This window comes from Delphinus delphis, chromosome 15, assembly GCF_949987515.2.
Source record: "Delphinus delphis chromosome 15, mDelDel1.2, whole genome shotgun sequence".
Lineage (NCBI taxonomy): Eukaryota > Metazoa > Chordata > Mammalia > Artiodactyla > Delphinidae > Delphinus > Delphinus delphis.
In genome coordinates, this window is record NC_082697.1 from 87619048 (window position 1) to 87639328 (window position 20281).

At 50.5% G+C, this 20281-nt stretch overlaps 1 protein-coding gene across 2 annotated transcripts in view; it reads right to left on the reverse strand.

Moving 5' to 3' along the window:
- Positions 1–2983: 2983 nt before the first annotated feature.
- The window catches only part of DNAAF5 (dynein axonemal assembly factor 5), a 36180-nt gene continuing 18882 nt past the window's right edge, over positions 2984–20281 (reverse strand). The window contains exons 8-13 of one of the 2 annotated variants that reach the window (XM_060032599.1): positions 19685–19853; positions 17416–17563; positions 14432–14582; positions 13567–13723; positions 11763–11954; positions 2984–3967 (exon numbers count right to left, since the gene is read on the reverse strand). In XM_060032599.1, coding sequence (XP_059888582.1) covers positions 3831–3967; positions 11763–11954; positions 13567–13723; positions 14432–14582; positions 17416–17563; positions 19685–19853 — 954 coding nt within the window. In that variant the 3' untranslated portion in view covers positions 2984–3830. Of the gene's footprint in view, positions 3968–11762; positions 11955–13566; positions 13724–14431; positions 14583–15782; positions 15874–17415; positions 17564–19684; positions 19854–20281 lie in introns of those variants that run through there. The other variant, XM_060032600.1, reaches the window with a different exon arrangement.

Here is a 20281-nt window from a genome sequence, read left to right on the forward strand (position 1 = left end):
GAGGCTGCTGCCTCCCTACTGAGATAGCAGCTGGTAGTGGAGAGGCAAGCCTTTGCTTGGGAAGGGGAAACCACGCTTCCCGCTCCTGCCTGGGGAAGGCAGCCTCTGACAGCAATTCCAAACTCAGCCAATGATTGTTTTTAGTTTTGGTATTTTCAATTATGAAAAAGTTCACACAAAATCCACACGTACACAGGTAGAGAAAAGAGCACAGCAGATCCCTAAACATCCTTCGTTAGTTCAGGGGTTAAAAAGAACCATGGAGGCTTCCCCAGTGGCGCAGTGGTTGCGACTCCGCCTGCCGATGCAGGGGACGCGGGTTCGTGCCCCGGTCCGGGAAGATCCCACATGCCGCGGAGCGACTGGGCCCGTGAGCCACGGCCGCTGAGCCTGCGCGTCCGGAGCCCGTGCTCCGCAACGGGAGAGGCCACAACAGTGAGAGGCCCGCGTACCGCAAAAAAAAAAAAGAACCATAGAATAGCTTTGCCTGTTCTAGAAGTCCAGTGAAAGATGCACTCCTTCACATCTGGCTTCAGCCTAGTGTCTGAGAGCCACCCATGTTGCAGTGTTTAGTTTCTTTGGTCGCAGTATAGTATTCTGTTGTACAGATATACTACAGTTCATCCATTCGTAATTGTTGATGGACATTTGGGCGATTTCCAGTTTGGGGCTGGAATAAAGCAGCTATGAACACTTGGGTACAAATCTTTGCATTTTCATTTCTCAACAAGACAACTTTTTGGTAAACCTTTTGCTTCATCCTGAACATCCTTCCCTGGAATAGGGCTCTGGTTACACAGAAGAAACAGGTGTGCTGACTTAGGAGCCAAGACCATCACCCAAGTCAGTCGGGTTTCCGATTTCTGAGTTAGTCTCAGCTGAGTTGTATTTTTGACCACGGAACACGTGCACAAGAAAGTACATTCAAAGGTACCAAGAGGCATAGACCCAACTTGCACTCCAGTCTCTCAGCCCTACAGGTCCCCTTCCCAGAGGCCACGACTCTTACCAGTTTCTTTTGTAGCCTTCTAGAAATGTCTTATACACATAAAAGCAGATAGGCAGCTCTCCTCTCCTTTTGCATATGCCGCATTCCATGCACAGTGTCGTGTTCCTTGTTTTTTACAATTTTAGAGGCCATTCCATACTGGCACATACAGGGCTGCCTTTGGCTACTAAAAGGTAGGTGTTTCATCTTCAACTAAGCAACTCACCCTAGAACAAGGGTCCCCAACCAGGGAACCAGAGAACAAGGGTTCCCTGTTAGGAACCGGGCGCACAGCAGGAGGTGAGTGGCGGGTGAGCTCTGCCTCCTGTCAGACCAGCAGCAGCATCAGATGCTCATAGGAGCGCGAACCCTACTGTGAACCGCGCGTGCGAGGGGTCCAGGCTGCGTGTTCCTGTGAGCACCTAATGCCTGATGATCTGAGGGGGAGCTGAGGCGGTGACGCTGGCGCTGGGGAGGGGCCACAAATACAGGTCATCATTAGCAGAGAGGTCTGACTGCACAGAGAACATCATAAATCAGTCGCTTGCAGACTCATCAAAACCCTATCAGTGAGTGGCAAGTGAAAACAAGCTCAGGGCTCCCGCTGATTCTGCATTATGGTGAGTTTTATAATTATTTCATTATATATTACAATGTAATGATAATAGAAATAAAGTGCACAATAAATGTAGTGTGCTTGAATCATCCCGAAACCATCCCCTCTCCCCCTTCCGTGGAAAAACTGTCTTCCACAAAACCGGTCCCTGGTGCCAAAAAGGTTGGGGACCACCGCCCTAAAAGGATGTACTTTCATTTAGGTCACGGAAAGGAGATTTTAAAAGGAAGTAAAACTTGTTTTTGAACCACAGCATGGGTAGAGGCAAATAGATAAATTATCTTTATGAAAATAACATTGTGAGCTTCTTAAATTCAGGAAATGAAAAATTCCTGAATACAGCAAAAATTTCTTCCTAGACACAGCACAAAAAGCACAATTCATAAAAGAACAAATCAATAAATCAAACTTCTTTTGGGAATTCCCTGGCGGTCCAGTGGTTAACACTTGGCGCTTTCATTGGCATGGGCCCGGGATCGATCCCCGGTCAGGGAACTAAGATCCCACAAGCCGTGCGGCGCGGCCAAAAAAAAATAACCTTTCATAGGCTGTTAAGATCGTGTCAGGTGTCCCGACTCACTGCAGTGCTGCCTCTGAATAGTTCCCCTAACGATGCACAGAAACGAAAGCGCACCGCTAATGCTTCCACGGCAGCCGCGTGGCAGCTGGGCTGGACAGCAGCGGGGGGGGGGCGCGCCCAACCCGCCTGCCTTGTGGGAGGTGAGGGGTTGAGCACGTGGTGTCCTCTCGGCCGTGACACTGAACGTCTGACCAAAGGCAGGGGTTCCCCCGGAGGGCCAGCCGCTGGGCCCCAGCCCATTGTCTCTGATTCAGTAGGTCTGGGCCAAGACCTGATAATATGCACCTCTAACTCCAGATAGTGCTGAGGAAGGACACGCAGAGGATACAGAGGCACAGGGCAATCAGGAAGCTGGGGGACAGAAATGGGGTTTGGAGAGGAACTGTGGCTTCAGAGACTCGCAAGGGTCACTGCGGTCAGGAGTTGCGTCACCATGGGGCCGGGGGTGCAGTGACCCAGGTCTGCGCTGCAGGTTCAGTTCTCAGCCCCTCTCCAGGTCCGACCCTCACCCGGAGGGCGAGCCCTTGGAAGCCTTGCTGACACCCTTGTCTTAACTTGTTTGGAGCTCCTGCCACCTGGTGGCCAGAGAGGGCACTACAATGAGCAGTGGGGACCCCTCAGTCCGAAGGCCCAGGATTCTGGAGGCTGCGATCACTGTGAGGTTAAATCTAAGGAAAGAATTTTCTTAGAGTCTGAATTTCAATTATCAAAACACACGAAGACAGGCATACAGAATAGTTATAATAAATATTTTAAGTTATATTTTCAAATACCAAAGCATAAGTGTTAGTATTTGATTTTTGGAAAAAACAAACAGCATTTTTTTCCCCTTAACATAAATATGTGGCTTATGGAAATAAAACTCACTTAAAATGAACTCTTTTAGGCACTTGGGGATAGAAAGTACAGGAAAATATAATACAACTTTACTGTACTGCTACTTACAAGAGAGCAACCAAAATTATATCTGATTAAACATCCTATTTTCAACTGTCAGAATTACTGACCTAAGAAAAAATACTGTGACCAAATATATCCACATAACATTTTAAGTTCCAGTGTATCTTAAATGGGAAAGATTTCACTGATAATAGTTCTTAAGATTTCCAATTCTTTTCAGTCTTTCACTGAGATATTAAGTTTCAGTAGACAGAACCCAAAGAAAGAACATTCCTTTTAATCACTTTGTCTTTTTTCTTTTTAAATACTCAAGAACTTTCTTGGTGGGCATTTAAGCAAGAAAGAACCAATAACCCAGGAACCTAGCAGTGCACGTAGACTAAAAAAAGGATGTGCTGATTTGGTGTGAGAAGCTGACATTTAATTTGAAGGTGGCTGTCGACTGCTGGCAGACCTCTCAGTGCATTGCATGAGTTTGCCATAAAATACAGAAGCCACTCAGTGAAAGTTATTTATTTCAAAAACTGCTGGGTGTGAAGAACTGTCCCAGGAGAGCACTGGGCATGGTGCTTAGAGAATACATTCTTCTTGCTGTTAAAGGCTTGCTTGTGAGGGTCCTCGGCTGTTGACAGAAAGGTGCCCTGTGACGAGATTTAAAGGCCACGAATCCCAGTCCAGGTGAGGACGTGGCTTGGGTGTTCGCTCCCCCCAGCTGTTGCGCTGAGGCTCTGCTCCCAGGACTCTGGTCACGGGGCGGGCGGCAGGGCCTGCAGGTGCTGTAGCAGCTGCTCGCAGTGGGTGGGTGAACGATGCTTATGGAGGACGGCCTCCATCTCTCTCACCAGGAGGTCAGGGAAGAGGACACTGCCTGCTTTGAGGGCCTCTGCAAAACAGGAAAACACCTTTATGATGCCAGGAGTAAATATTAAGCCAAGCTTAGCTTCATATTAAAGTTACAGCAGCCATAAACAGCAGACTGCAGAGCAAAGGAAGTGATGGGGGTTAGGAGGGCATTGCATAATGATTAAGGGGTCAGTACTCAAGAAGACATAACGATCCTTATCACGTATGAGCCCAGTAACAAAGTGTCAAACAACGTGAGGCAAAACTGATAGCTCCCAGGAGAAACAGATTAATCCACCATTGCGGCTGGAGACTCCCATGCCCCTCTCTCAGAAACGGACAGACCCAGCAGGCAGGAAATCGGTAAGTACACCCCAGAGGACCCCACGAGCACCATCAATCAGTCAAATATCTACAGACTATCTCATCCAACAGTAGCAGAGCACACGTTCTTCTCAAGCGCCCATGGAACAGTCACTAAAATAGGCCACATTCAGGGCCATAAAACACACCTTCACAAATATAAAAGGACAGAAATCATACAATCTCTGCTCTCAGACAACATGGAATTGAACTGGACATCAGTAACAAAGAGATAATTGGAAGATCCCCGAATACCTGGAGATTAAACACATTTGCAAATACCACAATGGTCCAAGAAGAAATCTCAAGAAAAATTAAAAAATATTTTGAACTAAATGAAAATGAAAACACAACTTATCAAAATTTGTGGGATGCAGTGAAAAGCAGTGCTTACAGGGAAACTTATACCATTGAATGCACACATTAAAAAAAAAGATCTAAAATCAATAATCTAAATCACCACCTTAGGAAACTAGAAAAAAGAGCAAATTAAATCCAAAATTAGCAGAAGAAAAGAGGAATCAGAGCATAAATGAGTGAAATCTGAAACAGAAAATCAATAGAGATCATCCACAAAACCAAACATTGGTTCTCTGACAACTCCTTGCCCACAACTCTGATAACCCAGGTGAAATGGACCAATTCTCTGAAAGGCATAATCTGCCAAAACTCACACGAGATAGACACTCGCAGTGGACCTACATCCGCTAACAGTGGACCTACATCCGCTAACAGTGGACCTACATCCGCTAAAGAAACTGAATCAATAATCAATAACCTTCCCAAACAGAAAGCACCAGCCCCAGTAGGTGAACCAGTTGAGTTCAGGAGCGAATTCTGCCAAACCTTTAAGGAAGAAATGAAACCAATTCTCTGCAATCTCTTCCAGAAGACAGAAGCACAGGGAACACGTGCTAACTCATCCTATGAGACCAGCATTACCCCGATACAAACTCAGAAAAAGATGCTACAGGAAAAGAAAACTACAGACCAATATTTCTCACAAACATAGATGCAAAAATCCTCAACAAAATATTAGCAAATCAAATCCAACAATGTATAAAAAGCATCACATACCAAGACCGAGTGAGATTTACCCCAGGTGTGCAAGGCTGCTTCAACACTTCAGAAATCAATTAACGTAATCCATCACATCAACAAGCTAAAAGAGGCACCACAGGATCACATCAATAGATGCAGAAAAGCATTTTGACAAAGTCTAACACCCACTCATGAGTAAAAACATTCTGTAAACTAGGAATAGAGGGTAACTTCCTCAATAATAAATATCTATGAAAAAATCTACAGTTAACATGACACTTAGGGTAAGAAACTTGAAACTTTCCCACTATAATCAGGAACAAAGCAAGGATGTCCCCTCTCACCACTCTTTTTCAACACCAAACTGGATGTCCTAGCTAATGCGATAAGATAAGAAAAGGAAATGAAAGATAATATACACATTGGCAAGGAAGAAATAAAACTGTCTTTGTTTACAGATGACATGACCGTTTATGTTGAAATTGGGAAGAACTGACAAACTCCTGGAACTAATAAGTGATTATAGCAAGGTTGCAGGATACAAGGTTAACATACAAAAGTCAATCACTTGGACTTCCCTGGTGGCGCAGTGGTTAAGAATCCACCTGCCAATGCAGGGCACACAGGTTCGAGCCCTGGTCCGGGAAGATCCCACATGCCACGGAGCAACTAAGCACATGTGCCACAACTACTGAGCCTGCACTCTAGAGCCCGCATGCCACAACTACTGAAGCCCGCACGCCTAGAGCCTGTGCTCCACAACAAGAGAAGCCACCGCAATGAGAAGCCCGTGCACACAGCAACGAAGAGTAGCCCCCACTCGCCACAACTAGAGAAAGCCCACGTGCAGCAACGAAGACCCAACACAGCCAAAAATAAATTTTAAAAAGTCAACCACTTTCCTATACACCAGATATGAATGAGTGCAATCTGAAATTAAAACAATACCATTTACAGTAGTACCTTCCAAAATGAAATACCTTGGTATAAATCTAACAAAATGTATAGAAGATCTATATGATAAAATTTACAAAACTCTGATGAATGGAATTAAAGAAGAACTAAATAAATGGAAAGATATTTCATGTTCATGGACTGGAAGACTCACTATTATCAAGATATCAGTTTTTCCCAACTTGATCTATATATAGATTCAATGCAATCCCAATTAAAATCCCAGCAAATTTTTGTGTGGATATTAACAAACTAACACAATATTGAAGGAGAAGAACAAAGTTGGAGCACTGACACTACCCAACTTCAAGACTTTCTATAAAGCCACAGTAATCAAGACAGTGTGGTACTGGCAAATAGATCAATGGAACAGAACAGAGAGACCAGAAATAGGCCCACATAAATATTGTCAACCGATCTTTGACAAAGAAATAAAGGCGATACAATGGAGCAAAGACAGTCTTTTCACAAATGGTGATAGAACAAATGGACATCCACATCCAAAGAACAAAAAACAACAAAAAAATCTAGACACAGACCTTACCTCTTTCATGACAATTAACTCAAAATTGATGATAGACATAAATATAAAACTCCTAGAATATAACATAGGAGAAAACCTAGGTGACCTTTGGGTATGGCAATAATTTTTTAGATAAACACCAAAAGTATAATCCATGAAAGAAATAATTGATAAGCTGGACTTCATTAAAATTAAAAACTTTTGCCACAGATTGAGAGAAAATATTTGCAGAAGATACATCTGATATATATGGAAACACAAAAGACCCCGAATAGCCAAATCAATCCTGAGAAATAAAAACGGAGCTGGAGGAATCAGCTGCCCTGACTTCAAACTATACTACAAAGCTACAGTAATCAAAACAGTATGGTACTGGCACAAAAACAGAAATATAGATCAATGGAACAGGACAGAAAGCCCAGAGATAAACCCACGCACCTATGGTCAACTAATCTATGACAAACGAGGCAAGAGTATACAATGGAGAAAAGACAGTCTCTTCAATAAGTGGTGCTGGGAAAACTGGACAGCTGCATGTAAAAAAATGAAATTAGAACACTTCCTAACACCATACACAAAAATAAACTTGAAATGGATAAAAGACCTAAATGTAAGGCCGGACACTATAAAACTCTTAGAGAAAACATAGGCAAAACACTCTTTGACATAAATCACAGCAAGATCTTTCTTGATCCACTTCTTAGAATAATGAAAATAAAAACAAAAATAGACAAATGAGACCTAATTAAACTTAAAGCTTCTGCACAGCAAAGGAAACCATAAACTAAACGAAAAGACAACCCACATAGTGGGAGAAAATATTTGCAAATGAAGCGACCGACAAGGGACTAATCTCCAAAATATACAAACAGCTCATGCAGCTCTATGTCAAAAGAGAAAACAACCCAATCCAAAAATGGGCAGAAGATCTCAACAGACATTTCTCCAAAGAAGACATACAGATGGCTAACAGGCACATGAAAAGATGCTCAACATTGCTAATTATTAGAGAAATGCATATCAAAACTACAGTGAGGTATCACTTCACACCAGTCAGAATGGCCATCATCAAAAAGTCTACAAACAATAAATGTTGGAGAGGGTGTGGAAAAATGGAACCCTCCTACACTGTTGGTGGGAATGTAAATTGGTACAACCATTATGGAGAACAGTATGGAGGTTCCTCAAAAAACTAAAAGTAGAACTACCATATGATCCAGCAACCCCACTCCTAGGCATATATCTGGAAAAAACTCCAATTTGAAAAGATACATGCACCCTAATATTCATAGCAGCACTATTTACAATAGTCAAGACATGGAAGCAGCCTAAATGTCCATCGACAGATGAGTGGATAAGGAAGATGTGAGAATATTACTCAGCCATAAAAAAAGAATGAAATAATGCCGTTTGAAGTGACATGGATGGACCCAGAGATCGTCATACTAAATGCAGCAAGTCAAAGAAAGACAAATATCATATGATATTGCTTATATGTGGAATCTAAGAATATTATACAAATGAACTTATTTACAAAACAGAAATAGAGTCAGAGATGTAGAAAACAAACTATGGTTACCAGCGGGGAAAAGAGGGGAGGGATAAATTGGGAGACTGGGATTGACACATACATACTACCATATATAAAATACATAACTAATAAGGAACTACTGTATAGCAAAGGGAACTCCACTCAATACTCTGTAATGACCTATATGGGAAAAGAATCTAAAAAAGAGTAGATATATGTATATGTATAACTGATTCACTTTGCTGTACAGCAGAAACTAACACAACATTGTAAATCAACTCTACTCCAATAAAAATTTAAAAAATTAAAAATTAAAGGGAAACAAAAAAATTAACAATAAAGTCTTAAGAAAGACATATCTGATAAAGGACTATTATCTATAATATACAAATCTTAAAACTCAACAATATGAAAACAAAACAACCCAATTAAAAAATGGGCCAGGGACTTCCCTGGTGGCACAGTGGTTAAGAATCTGCCTGCCAATGCAGGGGACACGGGTTCGATCCGTGATCTGGGAAGATCCCACGTGCCACGGAGCAACTAAGGCCGCATGCCTAGAGCCCTGTTCCACAACAAGAGAAGCCACCACAATGAGAAGCCTGCGCACCACAACGAAGAGTAGCCCCCAAACGCAGCCAAAAAAAAAAGGGGGGGCAAAGACCTTAACAGACACCTCATCAAAGAAGATATACAGATGTAAAATAAGCCTATGAAAAGATACTTCACATGATATGTCACCAGAGAAATGCAAATTAAAATGAGATATCACTACACACCTATCAGAATGGCCAGAATCAGAACACCACATGCTGGCAGAATGGGGAACGACACGGACTCTCATCATTGCTGGTGGGAATGCAAAATAGTGTGGCCACTTTGGAAGACAGTTCGGTGATTTCTTACAAAAATAAATATACTCTTACGATATGATCCAGCAATCACATTCCTTGGTATTTACCCAAAGGAGCTGAAAACTTACGTTGGCAAAAAACCTGCACACAGATGTTTAGAGAAGCTTTATTCATAATCGCCAAAATTTGGAAGCAACCAAGATGCCCCTCAGTAGGTGAATGTATAAATAAACAGGTTCATTCAGACAATGGAATATTAGTGCTAAAAAAAAAAAAAAAAAGAGCTCTCAAGCCATGAGAAAACATAGAGGAATCTCAAATGCTCATTACTAAGTGAAAGAAGCAATTCGAAAAGGCTACAGACTATATGATTTCAAGTACGTGACGTTCTGGAAAAGGCAAAACTATGGAGACAGTGAAAGATCAGTGGTCGCTAAAGTTGGGAGGGCGGACAGACGGACAGATGGACAGGTGGGGCACAGAGGAGTGTTAGGGCAGTGAAACTATTCTGTTTGAGACTGTGAATGCAACGATGGATACATGTCATTATTGGGAGGGCGGACAGACGGACAGACGGACAGGTGGGGCACAGAGGAGTGTTAGGGCAGTGAAACTATTCTGTAGGAAACTATGAATGCAACGATGGATACGTGTCATTACATGCTTGTCCAAACCACACAATGTACGGCGCCCAGAGTGACCCCTAATGTAAACCATGGACTTGGGGTGGCTGTGGCGTGTCTGTGAGGCTTACTGACTGGACCAGATGCAGCACCTGGGGGGGCTGCTGATCACGGGGGAGGCTGTGCATGGTGGGGCGCAGGTGTGAGGGAGTCTGTGTACCCGCTGCTCACCGTCTGTACGAACCGTGCGGTCTGTACGAACGGGGAGGGCGACGGCTGGCGGAACCCCAGTCGGGCACACGTGCCGACCCCTGGTGCAAAGCCAAGGCAGACAACCCGTCTGCTCTCAGCTGTTGCTGTTGTAAGCAGTTTCCATTGGTCTCGAATTCACAGTTTGTTTCCGTTCCCCGGAGAGCAGCGACGTGGTGCCCTACAACGGGGCACCTGAACCTGCGGGTGGCCTGGGCAGGGGCTCTCAAAGGGTGCCCCAGGGTTTTGGGGGCCCTGAGGCCCTTCAGAGGGTGTGAGTCAGAACTCCGTCCACAGTGACACGAAGGGCACGACCCCCGGCTCACGGGGCGCCCTCCGCACTGAGGGCTCAAGGCCAGGGCGGCACGAGCACTGGCTGGGCTCTGGGGAGTGAGTCAGTTATGTCCTCAGAGGAGCATAAAAATCATCTACTTCATGAAACCTCAACCCCTGAGCACCCAACTTTAGTAAACTCATTCCGATGAAGTCCGGATTTTCTAGGGACTGACAGCGTCTGCCCTCCACTGAGCGCCCAGCGCGGGTGGTCACAGATCACGCCGTGGCTGGATCTGCTCTCTGTCTGCTTCCTGGTCGTCCCTCCTCTGCGTCCTTCTCGTTCTCCTTTCTTGACTTCTTTTGGGTTATTTGGACAGTTTTTAGAACTCCACTCTAAACTGAAGTCTGTTTATGGCCATCTCAGCCATGTGGCTTCGCTCACACGTCGGTGGTGGTTCAGGGGATACGACACGTGTCCTTCCTTTTTAGCTTTCCAGCACCCTGGGATGGAACGGGAGGCACACGTGTGTGCAATGGGGCCGAGGGCTGGGCAGCTCCCAGACACCACTTTTTACTTGAAAGAATGACCAGTGACAACAGACCCTTGTTATTCAGACTTGGGGACCCAACAGGATGCTTTCTGGTAAGCGAATGAAGCGACAGTATTTGTGGCTGATGATAAAATTGAAGCTCTCAAGCAGTAATAAGAATTATAGAAACTTGTTTCTGCCACCAAAAGCCTGACAGCCTCCTGAAGCTGTTCTTCCCAAGACTTTTCTGAGCTTGACGCCAACAGTGACTTTTTGACACTGAGAACAGAGCGCGTCCAAGTTAATGAGCACGCGGGGCGGATAGATGGACTTGAGCGGAACGGGTGTGGTTCCACAGTGGCTCCAGGGTCTACACTCCAAGGAACCTTGAGGAGACTACCACCTGTCCAGTCAGGGTGCGGTAAGGGAGAGGACCGCTGTCAAGATACTCTTCTCTTCCAACTGCATCTGTGTGGGCCGTTTGTTTTTCACATACTTTAACCAAACGACACGCATCACAACCAACGCAACGCAGAGATGTGCGTCTGGTTGCCTTCTATCAGCTCGACGTTAGAGAGATTCACAAAAATGTAAAATAATGCCACTGTTCTTGTTACTTTGTTTTACAAAACGCATCTTTCAAAACCACGTTATTTATGTTAAAATGTAATGGTTGTTATTTTAAAGAAATTAATCAGTACCTTAACATTTTCTCAAGTTTTAACTTCTACCACGGTGAACACCAGGGGCTGTAACCCACAGGACACAAGCTCGTTGGGACCCGCAGTAACTCGGAGGACACGGGTTGCAAGACTGCAGGCCCAAGGGAGTCCGGGCGCCCGGCCAGCTGCTCCCGTGCGGCTGGCCCGAGTATGGGGATGAAGCTCTTACCAAGAACTGCGTCCTGGATGGCGCTCTCAGGGTCGTCGAGGTACACGAGCAGCTCCCTGTACAGGTGCTGAATGTTGCTCTGGTAATAGCACTTGCCGGCCTCGTTCCCGACACGCTCCAACCAGGTGACCAAGGAGGTGGTGGCCGCCAGCCTCACCTCATTGGAAACGTCATCCAGGCGTTTTAAGAGTTCTGCAAGGAGGGACCAGACAGGAGTGTGAGGAGAGGTTCCAGGGCAGGCGGCTCCCAGCTAAGCTCTCAGCACTTGTGGAGCACCGGCCCCTGGCCTGGGAAACCCACAGGCGGGTGCTAGGGAGGGGCTGGTGGTAGCGGGTGTTCCGGGACCCTCGGCCACTCTGGCCCAGGGGTGGACTCCGTGGACACGGAGTGAAGGTGTGCTTCACACCCGGCGTGGGCGTCTTCGCCCTCTGACCTGCAAGGCGGCTGGGGTCCCCCCGGCTCCGAGATGCTCAGACTCAGAGTCACACACAGGCCTCACACCCCATCCTCCCCAAGGAGCAGACGGCACAGGAAGGACGTCTGCTGACCCCGCTTTCTGCCCACCGTGGCTCTGGGGACAGAGCTGAGGGCCCGGTGACACGACGGCCACCAGCTACATCAGCTGTGTTTCTGCTGAGCCTCTGGGACCAGATGTCCCACCACTGAAAGTGGACTAACAGTCCTTCCTGATCCGCAGAAACGCTTCCTGTGAACGGGTGAGACTTCTATCAATGCGTGCTGTTCTCACAGATCTACACGACGCGCCCGCGCGCCTCTCACCGCTGCGGCCTCTCCCGTTGCGGAGCACAGGCTCCGGACGCGCAGGCTCGGCGGCCATGGCCAGCCGCTCCGCGGCATGTGGGATCTTCCCGGACCGGGGCACGAACCCGCGTCCCCTGCATCGGCAGGCGGACCCTCAACCACTGTGCCACCAGGGAAGCCCCAAGCGTTTATTCTTACACATGCAATAGGTTCCAAGATAACACTTCATTCTAGCTGTAGGCGGCAACAGATGTTACGGCAGGGAATCCAGATGTTCACACAGGAGGGGCTAAGGGTCGCCACTGCCTCAGGCGTGAGGAACCGCTTTTTGCCACGTTTGTTAATCCCGCCTGTGGGCAGGGCCCTTCCCATGGCCTCAGCTCTCAGCTCCTCCAGTTTCTTCGGCTCCTGTTTCTGCCGGCAAGCCTGGTCTTCCTCGTCTGCCTCCTGGGCTGCTTCAGGGGCTGCTTCTTGCCACCCTTGGGGCCAGACGTGGCCCCTGCCGCAGGAAGTGCTCAACTTGTTTGGAACGCCTGTTACCCTTGCAGATTTCCGCGATCCCAACCACACGTGGAAAAGATGGCACTGAGGGCCTGTACCTTCCACCTCCCCCCGCCACCCCCGGCGTGGGCACACCCACCAGCCCCTGAGCTTCTCGGCTGCAGGCCCACCTCCAGCGACGCTGCTCCGCTCGGGGCCGGGTTTCACTTCTGTGGCCGGGACTCATCGGTGCTCTCCGGCTCCCAGAGGCAGTGACACGGGGGACGCGAGGCAGGGCTGCAGCCCTCACACCGGAGGCCACGGGGTGGTACCCCGGCCGCCGTGGGCGTCTATGCTCCCACCCAGCCCGCAATTCCAGTCCACAAGACGTCTGTCCTGTTTCTTGTGCTACGTTACTTATTCAGTGACATTCAGTGACGTCATACCTGTCCCATCCACGTTTAGACTCACAGCACCGACCTGACCAGAAGTCAAAGCAGCATTTTCTATTTTTCCTACCAAACAAACAGAGGCGTATGATTGGAAAAGAAGAATGTCCTACCAGGATAAATCTTGATGAATTTGTCTGCATCTATCACACCATCAGAGGTCTTTAAAAACACGTTAATGATTCGGCATGAAATCAATCGAGTCATCTGAGAATCTTCTTCCAGGGTGGTTAGAATTTGAGGCATCAGCATTTCCTGCACTTCCTGTATCTGCAATAAAAAAACCACACAAGCTGTGGGTCACGGCTGGTGCCTCCCTGGTGACAGAGACTGCTACTCACACACTGTGTACTTTGCCCGTCACTGAAGAGACTTGGTTTTGATGCAAGTATGATTGAGTCTGGAAAGCTACTTTGAAATTTCTATGTAAGAAGCAGACCTGAATCTTGATTTTTAAAATCCAGATAATTTGAACATCGGTCAGTTGGTTTTTAAAAAATCTGTTATTCAGAAAGTCTTAGGCACCGATCCTACACAGCCCACTACTTACTAGCAGGACTGGGTATCGTGTCCAGTAAAGTTTGGGGGGCATTTCAACTTAAGTAACAGCTGTTCAGGTACCACAATGTTTTCCCTACTTCTACTGTTTCCTCAATTCCTCATCTATCTGGAAATATGAATACAAACAACGCTCTTGAGTCAGACTCATGTGATGAAATTCTTTTCTTGTAAACGGTAACAATCGCTTAAGGAAACCTACAGGTGACCCAAGGAAACAACGGGCTTTCCCCCCAGACCTCTGCTCGCCCTCTGGCCCCATAGTCCCGTCCCCTCGGTCTGTCTGGGATCATCTGCTGCCGCTATCAGGACAGGAGACCCAGGTGAGCGCTCTTCACCTGCGGCAGGTGTGCCAGGCAGGCCCCGGAAGCCCAGGGCACAGCCTGTTCCCCTCTTGGGTCCAGGATGCATGAGCCCTACCTGCTCATCTGACAGGACCCCGCTGCTGACAAGCGCCCAGAGGCAGGACACAGCCGCTGTACGGATGGCCGCAGCCGTCCTCCCCGCATGCCACTGCAGATTGGGGACGAAGATGTCCTTGATCAGGGTGTCCAGGTAGCCATGGAACTGTCTGGAGCGGAAGCAGGAGAGAGTGGGTGAGAGGGGCACCCAGACTCCCCGAAGGAAGCGCTTCCATTTGGGAAACGGACTGGGCGGAGGGAAAAGGCCAAACAGACAAAACGAGCGGAAATCGAACACTGGACGTTGAACGAGAGCCCCCGCGCCCCGGAGTAGTGGCCAGGGAGGGGACGTGGGGCTCTCTCCCACGGCTATCACGGGGCAGGGCTGCACTCGGGCTCCTGCCGCCTCTCCTGGGACTGGACCCTGGGGCTGGGGGTGTATTCCAGCCTCCCTCCCACTCTGTGGCCGAGGGGCTTCCCCAACACCCCTCCTGGATCTAAGAAAAGGGTGGCCGCGCTACCCCGAGCACCGATGGGGCGTCAAGTCACTCCCACAGGCGGCGACCTTACAGAGATGGGCCTCAAGGTCCCTGCAACCACGTGAGGTCCCTCTGACCACGCCCACTACCTTGGCAAGAGGGCACCCTGGGGCTGCACGTATGGTCCCATGTGTCAAGACACCGGGAGACACGGATGTTGCCGCCAACATAGTCGGGGACCTTCCTCTCGACACGCCATCAGGACAAACACAAAGCAAAACAAAATCCCAGCCCTGAGCTCCACTGGCTGGCCTGGCCACCCGGCAGCGGAGCCACACGTGAGGCCCCGTCCAAAAGCCCGGGGAAAAGCCTCAGCCCTCCGTATGACTCCTGTACCCCACGGGCCTCTGCTGATGGAGCAAGACGTATTCTGCTGAACAAAGGACTCATTGACTTGCTTCCCAGGGTCATTCCAGAGCACGCTTCACAGGGGGCTCCCGCCTCCAGCACCAGCTGCTTTGGGACCTGGACCAGCGTGAGGGCCTGTGAGCCCACGGTTGCGCCGTGCCCCCAGCAGGGGGCACTCCTGATCCACCTGCGCTTCCGACACTGGACCTGGTGCAGGGCGACTCACACACATTCAAGGTTTCCTACGTGCTTTAGTTTTTTAGCAAGGAGCTGCTGTTCCCTGCAAAGGGATTCACCAGGGGACTCTGGAAAGCTCAGCCCTGTGTCCTGGCTGAGGCGGCCCAGACGATGTGGCCACGAGGGCCTGAGGGCCGAGTGCTGACCGTGAGGAGGGACGGGCAGTGGGACTCCAGTGATATGCTGGGAGCAGAAAAGGCACTGGACTCCCCAAGAATGAGTACCCTGCTTCCAGAGGACGCATACCTGTTCAAACGCAGCTGGGCCCCGAGACCAGGAAGCCCAGCCCGGGCAGGCCCACGGGCTCCTCCAGAGCCACCAGCATCCGGGCCTTGCCCTGCGGGAGAAGCTCCGTAACATCCCGCACGAGGGGACGGCACTGGGTGGTGTCTGGGCGCCCAGAGAGGGGAGCAGGCCTCCTTCACTGGGGGATCGCACTCCAGCCAGGGTGCCCCTGCCCCCGCCGTCCTCTGGCTGGGAGCCCTGCACCACCGGGTGTGCCGGTGCCAGAGGCGCTTTTGGGGGTGGGGTGGGGTGAGGGGGGCCGCATTCCTTTGCTATCTCAGACTCTGCATTCTGTAACCCTGAGGCTCAAAACCAAGCAGGTGTTGCTTTCCAAAATCTTTCCTGCCTGTAAAAACAGTTAATCCTTGCACTAGACAATTGTAAACTGAACAGCTTTCTTCTCCTGATAGCGGTTTCTTTCCACAAGAAGCCTTCAAGGGCAGCTTCTTGAGGGAACTCGGTTCAAGAGCGGGGGCTTCGTTCCCGGGGGTTGGCTGTCCTCAGGGGGACGCAGCGGAGCAGGGCCCCAAGGGGTAGTGACTGATCCGCCGGCTCTCTCCTCACAGGGCAGCTGCCAGACCCAACTCAGTAACCTTTTTATAGTCTCTTCTAACCCTTTAAGTCTTTGCAGACAAGCAGGAAATAAAATTTCCTGCAATACAATGGGCTGGCTAGAGGCCCAAGAGCAGAGATCAGAGTAACATCCAGAGAAGTGAAGTCTGAATAATGACCCCTTATTTCCCTAGGAAAGTCCAGGACAGGCCGACGACAAAGATTTGCTCCCTCTCAGGGGATGGGTCCCCAAAGAGCAAACAGCATCTCACTGCCTGAAGCCCCACAGCCCATCTTGCCAGGACGCTGTGTCGCTTTGCAAAGGGAGAGGGCGGGGCCTGCTGATGGCTCTGCTCCGGGCCGCCTCACGTCCAGCCTGGGCCGCCCGCCTCCTTCCCTTCGGAGCCCCAAGCTGGAGGCCCGGGTGTTTATGCTGCCTCAAGTCCCTCCGGAGGAGAGGAGTTTCCTAAGTTCTAACCTTAACGGTCATTCAATCAATTCTCTGTGAGGCCTGAAAGGTACCAGAAGCCTTTTAAAGCTGAGAACAGCTAATGTATAAACCATTAGTAGTTAATGTTCCCTAAAACTTTTTCATTCAACGGAATTTTAAGGACCACAAGAATGCGACTGATTTAGTGTCTCTCTATGCGGTGCACTCGCTGCGGGGACTACGCCGTTTCCCTGGGGCGCTGGCTGTGTGGGGAGTCACACGACAGCAGGACCCAGAGCTCAGGGTCACCCCAGGTCCCACCTGAGACCTCAGTGCCGGGGCACGTGGGGACCACTCAGCCGCAGCACAGCGTGGGGGGCAGCATGGAGGGATTGCGTGGCGGGCAGCATGGGAGACCGCGTGGGGGGCAGCATGGCGGGGACTGCGTGGGGGGCAGCATGGGGGACTGCGTGGGGGGCAGAATGGGGGGACCGCATGGGGGCAGAATGGGGGGACCACGTGGGGGGCAGCATGGGGGACTGCGTGGGGGCAGCATGGGGGGACCGCGTGGGGGGCAGCATGGCAGACCACGTGTGGGTGGAGCCGACCTACCCCTGCGAGTCCACCGTCTCCCGGGCTCCCAGCAGCAGCCCCGACAGGGTGGAGAAGAGCTTCAGGCGCATGGGTGGGTCCCGGGCTGGCTGGAGGCAGCTCCTGAGGATGGGGACCAGCTGGGGCAAGGCTTCTCCGAGGGCAGGGCCTAGAGCACAGACAGGGGCCTCATTCCTATGTGGCAGGAGGATGGGAGGACGGAGCCCCGCAGCCACTCTGGCCGCGAGCGGAGGTGCATGCTGGGCACGGCCAGCTGACATACACCCTCAGCTCAGGGAAGGATGCTCTCAGCACAGGACGCCAGGTTCCGCCTCTCCCTTTGACCCTCCCCCCACCATGGCTCTAATTGTTCGGTATGTAAGCTTTCTTTTTTTCCCTACATCTTACCAAATTCTTAAAAAAATTTAAAGTCAAGCAAACTTTTTTTTTTAATTTATTTTTAAAATTTATTTATTTTTGGCTGTGCTGGGTCTTTGTTGTGGTGCACGTGTTTCTCATTGTCGTGGCTCCTCTTGTTGTGGAGCACGGGCTCTAGGCGCGTGGGCTTCAGTAGTTGTGGTACGTGGGCTCAGTAGTTGTGGCTCGCGAGCGCAGGCTCACTAGCTGTGGTGCACAGGCTTAGTTGCCCGCGGCACGTGGGATCTTCCTGGACCAGGGCTTGAACCTGTATCCCCTGCATCGGTAGGCAGATTCTTAACCACTGCGCCACCAGGGAAGTCCCCAAGCAATCTTTTAAAGGCCAACCAAAACCCAACATTCAGATCATGTAGGCTGCTTGATGTCTGACCCTGAGCCTGGCAGCCAGCATCCTTTCCCATGCCTGTTACTAGATGAACAAATTGTGCCACTGTCCCCAAGCCTGGAAGGATCCCAGATGCAGTGACGGTGCTCAGGACCTGGACCTGCACGTGATGGGGAGAACAGTCTCCGGGGTCTAGACGTGAGCCGCAGCTCAGAAGAATCGGGTCACCAGTTGCCCTCCCCGCCAGGCCCTGTGCTGACCCGGGACATCGTGTGTCAGAAGTGAAGCCGTCACCCTCAGGCCCTCTGGTTTACTCCCGGTCTGCTACTTCTGTACTCAGTCAGGACTTCAGTCTTTTCAGAGGCATCACCTCAAAGCCCAGGGTCAAAGCAAAACCAGCGTGACTGGAGGGTCCACCGTAGCCCGAAGCTCTGCCGCCGCCGCCAGGGGGCACTGTGGCCAGGAGCATGGCGTGCAAGACCGTGAGCTCGGAGTCCTGCTGCCCTGCCGGTCCTACCCTAACCCCCGGGACGGGAGGCCAAGCGGGCGCAGAGGGTAGGCAGCACCTGGGGGAAGAGCACGGGGACGCCACTGAAGAGCATGGGCCACGCAGGACGCCACGCAAAGTCGCGCTTTCAAGGTTTAACATAGGGACTTCCCTGGTTGCCCAGTGGTTAAGACTCTGCCTTCCCGGGCTTCCCTGGTGGCGCAGTGGTTGAGACTCCGCCCGCCAATGCAGGGCACGCGGGTTCGTGCCTCGGTCCAGGAAGATCCCACATGCCGCGGAGCGGCTGGGCCCGTGAGCCATGGCTGCTGAGCCTGCGCGTCCGGAGCCTGTGCTCCGCAACGGGAGAGGCCACAACAGTGAGAGGCCCGCGTACCGCAAAAATAACCCAAAAAACAGAAAACAATCTGCCTTCCCATGCAGAGGACGCAGGTTCGATCCCTGGTCCAGGAATGAACATGCTTCAGGGCAACTAAGGTCACGCGCCACAACTACTGAGCTCGCGCGCTCTGCAGCCCATATGCCGCAACTACTGAGCCCATGCATCACAACTAGAGAGAAGCCCATGTGCCACAACCAGAGAAGCCTGTGTGCTGCAATGAAGAGCCCACGTGCTGCAACGAAAGATTCCGCGTGCCGCAACTAAGACCCGACACAGCCAAATAAATAAATAAACAAAATTAAAAACGTACATTGGTCCTATGTCACACTCTTGAACTAATTCTTCCAAAAAAAAAAAAAAGGTTTAACATAAAAATGTGTGCCTGGGCAGACTTTAAAGACCCACGTTACAGCAAGTCTTCACTATAGAGTTCGCAGCATCTTTTAAATTAAGGTTTTGTTCCTCAAAACAGCTGTTCTCCGCAGGCTGAGAGTGACCGTGAGTGACTCTGAAGAACCAGGCCTTGGCGTGCCGCCTCCTGGGTGGTGCTGAGCAGCTGTGCCCGTCTGTGCCGGGGCTGCTGGGGCCACCACGGGACCAGCGCTCCGAACCCCACCCGGGGCGCCCGTCTGAGGCCCACCTGAGTGAGCAAGCACCACGTCAAACTGCAGGAACCCCGTGGAGCGGCCGGTCCAGTCCCGGTGCGAGGCAGCCAGCCGCTCCAGGAGGGCGCCCACGTGCGCTCGGAAGAGGTCCTGGCTGCCGTCCACGCTCTCCACCGCAGCCAGCTCGGCCAGCGCCTCCTGAACCTGGGGGAGCAAGTGACAGGCTGGGACAATCCGATCTTGGGACTCACAGACCCCACTGGAGACCTGTCCTCACCACCTGAGGGAGGGAGAGCCACTCGGGCACACGCCACGTGGCCCGGGGCTCCCGCGACGCCCCTCCTGTCTGTATGAGAAATAATGAAATGGACAAACAATGGACGGGCAGTTCAGGCACAGTCCCCCCACCCCCCATGAGGCACCACCCGGGGCAGGGCAGTCCCTGCATCTATGGAGAAGTGGGAGCAGGCGGTTTCAGGGCCGGCACTGAACAGACTTAAACCACGGGTGCCAAAGATGGGCCCACGTCCTCGCTCTCGGAGTGCTTCACCTGACCAGACCTCCGGGCACAGCGTGTCTGCTGCTCTGCGGGCACAGAGGAGATGGAGGACCGGACCCTCCTCCCCCAGGGC